Below are 6,136 nucleotides of genomic sequence, written 5' to 3' on the forward strand. Positions count from 1 at the left end.
ACACACACACACACACACACACACACACACACACACACACACACACGCACATGTATTCAGAGACACATGTATACTGACACACATGCACTCACACACATATTCAAATATACACATATACGCAAACATGTACTTAATTACATATATGTAGATGCATACACAATCACTCACATAATCAAGAGATGCGCACACATACACATTAACACACGCAGACACACACAATATAGATTTGTTCGGAAGGTTTCTAATGATAATGTCTTTGGATCTTTTTAATTCCAATAGACAGATACACAGACTTTCATTAATCTTTGGAAAGCAGATCTCAGAAATCAATAGAATATTATAGTTCTAACTGAGCAAATAATCTGTTAGGAAATTTGCAGAACACTTATTCCATTTTACTAGAATATTAGATCTAAATGTAACTTCAGTGGTATTATCATCAGCAAAGCAATAGTTAATTCCTTTTTGCTATAGTTATTTTTTTGTTATTAATAGGCACAGGTGTGGCTGTATGGTTTTAAGAAGCTTGCTTCCCAACTGTAGGGTCTTGGGTTATGTTCAATCCTACTGCATGGCACCTTGGGCAGATGTCTTCTACTATAGATTGCCCTGGGCCAATCAAAGCCTCGTGAGTAGATTTGGTTGACAGAAGCTGAATGAGGCCTATTGTGTGTGTGTATGTGTGTGTGTGTGTGTGTGAATATGTGTGTGTGTGTATCCTTGTTTAGACATCACGTGATGGTTGTAAATGTGCATCATCATCATTATCATACAAGTAAGGTTGCTCGTTTCCAGTCTTCTGTGAAAAATGCATTTAGCTACAGAAAAATATTACCTTGTTTGGAAACCAGTGAGGGTTGGTGACAGGAGGGGTGTCCAGCTGTACAAAATCTGCCTCAACAAATTCTGTTTTTACCCAATCATAGAAAAGTGGACTTGAAATGACAACAATGACAATAACAACATAGCTGTTTTGTGTAAAAGGCAACAATAAATGGTTATGTTATTATGGTAAGGTTTCCTAGGTTACAGTGAGTTCTAGTCCTACTGCATGCATAGCCTCAGGTGGTGGTTTTTGTTGTTTAGCTTCAAGTCAGCCCTGATGATAAAAGGCATTCCAGTTGTGACCATTCCATCTTTTTCTAGGCCCTGTGCATACAAGCCATTGCCATTCACTGTGTCCTTTCTGTTTTAACCTTTTGTCTGTCTCGTATACCACATATGACACATAGGACATATTTCCCGAACATCCATGGATCATCTATGGTACACATCCCCAATTCTTTTCAACCACCAGAGCAACTTGGGACTTATTAAAGGAAAGCTTTATATTACTCAGAATATATGAAACAAAGGCTAACTAAAAGTCTGAAAAGAAGCATAAATGTTTAGGATAGACTTATGAAAATGTTTCAGCCAGGTAAAGGGTTAGGGCAGTAGGGTCTGTGTTATTTGAAAGAGATTTCTGACAGGTTCAGTGACTATATAGAGGCTCCCTTATTCATACCTTTGGGTAAGTCACCTTGTTGAAAAACAGCTAACTATGAGACAAGGAAGTGTCGATCTGCTAGAAATGGCAGCTAAATCCTTTAAATCATATTTACGATCTTGAAATGTCAGATTGGATAGTATAGGTGAAGGCACATTTTTCATTATTATTATGGCCATAATTTGGATGTCTTTGATCATTGGGTCTGCTTGATTAAAGCTGCCTTCGGTGCAAATGACAAGAAATAGCTTAACAACCAATACTAACTCATGACAAAGTATTTAACAGTAAATGACAAAGTCATTAACAATAAAACGGTGATTTGTTTGAAATATAATTTTTCATAAATCTATAACTAAATTCACAATCATATGAAATAGTTATTGCTTAAAAGAAGAATCTAAAAAAAAAAAAATTTTTTTTTAAGTATAAAAAAGTATGCAATTAATATATAACATTTTTCAACATCACATTTCTCTTTAAAATTCACATTCCTCTACATAAATTTCAAATATATAATGTAGAAAAACAAATATAAATTGTTTTAATTGCTTATGTGTGTATTCCTGTGTGTGTGTGGGCATGTTTGTTTAAGCATGTATGTGTGCAAGTTTAGCAGAAAACAGTAAAAGATCTTTGAACTGTAATTTATGTATTTGTGCATTTTTAATTAATATGAATTTATATAAAATTTCTCAGTTGTTAATGTGTCTGTGAAGCGAAAAACATCATTAAAATATTTTTCAGTACTTCAGTGATATTTTCCAATAGTTAAAAACTGTCATACCACTTACCTAAAACATTAAAAAAAAAAAAATACCTATTCATTGAATATTAAAAATTCTTGTAATATTTACTTTTCCTTCATTCCATGTGATAATATAAATCGCACGCACGCACACACAAATAAATAGATAAGTAGAGATATTTAAATTCCTGTAGTAACTTCTGCAGTTCATATTTCCCTTCCTTGCATGTTTTTTTTTTCTTTTTTCTTATTTTCTTCTTTTTTTGTTGCATTCTTCAATACACAGTTGGTGATTTTTTTTGTGGCCTTTTCTTCAGACACACAGGCACACACTTATAGAACATTATTACTAAGTAACTATGTCTGATTGAAAGAAAACCTTGAACTAAAGCATGGTTGTGCTTGGTTATATTAACTTAAGTAACCTAATGTAATTTCGTTTCACCAGGTAATTAAGAATCTTCTGTAATTGTTCTTATGATATATTTAGCCTAAACTCAGTTCACTGTTTGTTTCTTCCACGTTGTTATTGTTAGTGGTGGTGGTCAGTTCTTAGCAGTTAGTGCCAGCAGCGACGACAAGAGGTTTCTTTTCATAAAACCTCTCATGGTGGCAGATAGGTATCCTCTGATAAAACATTAGTGCAGCCCTTCTTGGCAATGCCATGCCACTCACTGCTCTGCTCATTGTTCTGTGCAGCATAAGCATTGAAATTACACCATCAAGAATAGCAGCGTGTTTAAAGCAGAGTGAAGAACGGAATGAGCAGCAGTGAGTCTGAAATCAAAAGGGCTGTGTGTAGAAGCCTAGCTTCAGGTCTGCTAAAATTGCCTACCACTGCTTGTGCCGTAAGGTGAGTGAGTATTATTGTTGTTGTTGTTGTTGTTGTTGTGACTGTTATTACTCGCTGTCTTCAGTACTAGATCCACTTTTAACTTTTTTTCAATTCATTCAGATATTTTCTTTTCACCACAGGCTTCCTTGCATTTATTTATTTACTATTTTGCACACTTAGTTAATAGAACTATATCAGTCGTTCTACAATTTACCAAACTTACAAATGTATGAAAAGCATGTGATACTAAGTAATAAAACTACTACTACTACTATAAATAATAATTATAATTTTGGCTTGAGGTCAGCAATTTTGAGGGGAGGGTGTCAACACAATTACATCGATCCCAGCACCTAAATGGTACTTTCTTTGAATGACTTCGAAAGGATGAAAAGCAAAGCTGATCTCAGTGGGATTTGAAGTTAGAACATAAAGAGCTGGAGGAAATAATAATAATAATAATAATAATAATAATAGTGGTTTTAAATTTTGCTGCATGGTCAGTAAGTTTTTTTTTTTATGCAAGGGGTTAAGTCGATTACATTGACTCTAATGATCAACTTAATAATAATAAGAAGAAGAAGAAGAATCCTTTCTGCTATAGGCACAAGAGCTGAAATTTTGGGGGAGGGGCCAGGTCGATTACATTGGCCCCAGTGCTCAAAGTAGTACTTGTTTCATCAACTCCGAAAGGATGAAAGGCAAAGTTAGCTTCAGTGGCATTTGAACTCAGAACATAAAGCCGGAAAAAATGCCGCTAGGCTGACCAGCAATAATAATAATATCAATAATGATTACTATATTTGCTGCTTGAGAAGAAAAAGGTTACAGATACAAAAATAATCATATAAAATAGTGTAGTAGTTTACAATAATTGTGTGTGTGTGTGTGTGTGTGTGTGCATGAAGTAAATATATTTGTTTATACTGAAAGATAAAGTAAACAGTGAGGATAGTTATAATAGAACAAGGCCGCAGAAATAAGAGAAGGCAAAAATATTCATAATTTATAAAAAAAAAACTTTGCTATTAGGTAGGTAGTGCAAAGACTTATAGAACCACACACACACACACACACACACACACACAGTCTCTCTCTCTTTCTCTCTCTCTCTCATGCGCTCGCATGCAGATGCATAAAGACAGGCAATTTAGAGAAACAAAACTACTACTCTCAGTCTACTAGAATAATGGAACTTGATAAAAATCAAATTGAGATCCTGGCAAACATTAACACTTGTACATTACTGCTGAAGATAACAACAATAATAAAATTGATGATGATGATGATGACGACAATGATAAAAAATAATTTAAGAGGGGGCAAAGTTTGGATATTTTCTTATAAAACAACCTCTTCAGAAATTATTTGTTTTGGTTTTATAGAATATGATTTATCAAAAATTTGGTATTCTGATGCATTACTATAGACCCCATTAGAAATATTTTATTATATACTTATACCTGATTTAATAGATATGTATATAAGCTTTTTCATTTTTAAGAGCTGGTAAATTCCTTTGAGAATTTGATTTAAATTATATAGAATCATTAATCGTTACATTTTCTTGTTAGTCTAGTAGTTAGTCTCATACAGTAATAGTGATTCTTCCTTTATTGGTTTCAGTTGTTTCATGGTGACCATGCTGGGGACACATGAAGGGTTTTAGTCAATTGCATCAACTCCTAGTACATATTTCAATTTGGGGCTAGTTTTATCGATCTCTGTTTGTTGGGCTGCTGAATTACAGGGCACAAAGATATATAAAATAAACAACATTGATTTTTTAGACCGGTGTAAACATAGATACACACGCACGCATATATGTCAGACTTCTGCAATTTCTGTGTACCAAATTTCAGTTGCAAGGCAGCAGTCAACCCAAGACTGTTGTAAAAGACATTTGTCTTAGGTACCATATAGTAGGAGGAAACCTAGATCCACATGGTTGTGAGGCGAACTTAAGCACACAGCTATGTCTGCATCTCTCTCTCTGTTTTTACATTAAGGCATCTCATGTTTAAGGTTGTTTTAAATAATTCCTTATGGTTTATTGATTAGCTACAACTAGGCATGAAGCCAACATTTTTGTTGGTGGTGGGGGGTTATAAGTTAATGAGGATTGAAGTATGTAAAGTACATGTGGCCCAAATGGAATCTGATCAGTGAAACTCTGAATTTGACATATTAAATCCCCAGTGAAAACACTTTGCTCTCTCTGTGCCAGCTTCACCTCCCTCATTTATTATAATCATTTTGGGGTTTTTTTCTCATTCTTTCCTTATTTAGAAACAAAGTTAAAAGTTAGAAGAATGTGGCTAAAATGTTCATGCTTTTCTATGGGGAATTAAATATTGTAATTTAAGTGAACTAATTTCAGCTAAAAATTAAAACTGACTTGCTAACTTAAGATTGACCAGTGTTCATTCCTTTCTTTAGGTTTTTCCATCCTATAATTATTATTATAATAGAAAGTAAGATGGCAAGTTGGCAAGTTGGCAGAATTGTTAGCACACCAAACAAAATGCTTAGCAGCGTTTCACCCATCTTTATGTTCTGAGTTTAAAATTCCACCAAGATTGAATTTGCCTTCCACCCTTTTGGAGTTGAAAAAAAATACCAGTTGAGTACTGGGGCTGATGTAATCAACTAGTCTTTCCCACCAAAATTTCAGGCCTTGTGTTTATTATTATTGTTATAGAATAATATTATTCTAGAATGATGGAATAATATTATAATAATAACAGCAATGAAAAAATATTTTAATGTATAAAGACATTTAGTTCCATGTTTTGATGTTTTTGGTTTTATAACTATAGCTGTTAAAAAGATAATGGTATAAAAAATTAAAGGATCCCTTTGTGTGTGTGTGTGTGTGTGTGAATGTTGCTAGATATTTTTTTAATAAATATTTAATATCTGACAATCTTTTATTTTGTATGTATGTGTATAAATATATATGTATTCATATAAAACATGATTTCTTATGGGTCTAGTTTTTATGTTTAGCAATCTCTTATATATATTATGCATACATGCTTTATATGCATGTGTATGTATATAT

The 6,136-nt window shown here is 33.3% G+C and overlaps 1 protein-coding gene across 3 annotated transcripts in view; it reads left to right on the forward strand.

Moving 5' to 3' along the window:
- The window catches only part of LOC106883631 (exocyst complex component 6B), a 130,029-nt gene that overhangs the window by 37,150 nt on the left and 86,743 nt on the right, over positions 1-6,136 (forward strand). The window contains exon 1 of one of the 3 annotated variants that reach the window (XM_052972710.1): positions 2,404-3,090. The exons of the other annotated variants lie outside the window; for them this stretch is intronic. Coding sequence (XP_052828670.1) covers positions 2,999-3,090 — 92 coding nt within the window. The 5' untranslated portion in view covers positions 2,404-2,998. Of the gene's footprint in view, positions 1-2,403; positions 3,091-6,136 lie in introns of those variants that run through there. 3 annotated transcript variants of the gene reach the window in all.

Source organism: Octopus bimaculoides, chromosome 14 (genome assembly GCF_001194135.2).
Source record: "Octopus bimaculoides isolate UCB-OBI-ISO-001 chromosome 14, ASM119413v2, whole genome shotgun sequence".
Taxonomy (NCBI): Eukaryota; Metazoa; Mollusca; class Cephalopoda; order Octopoda; family Octopodidae; genus Octopus; species Octopus bimaculoides.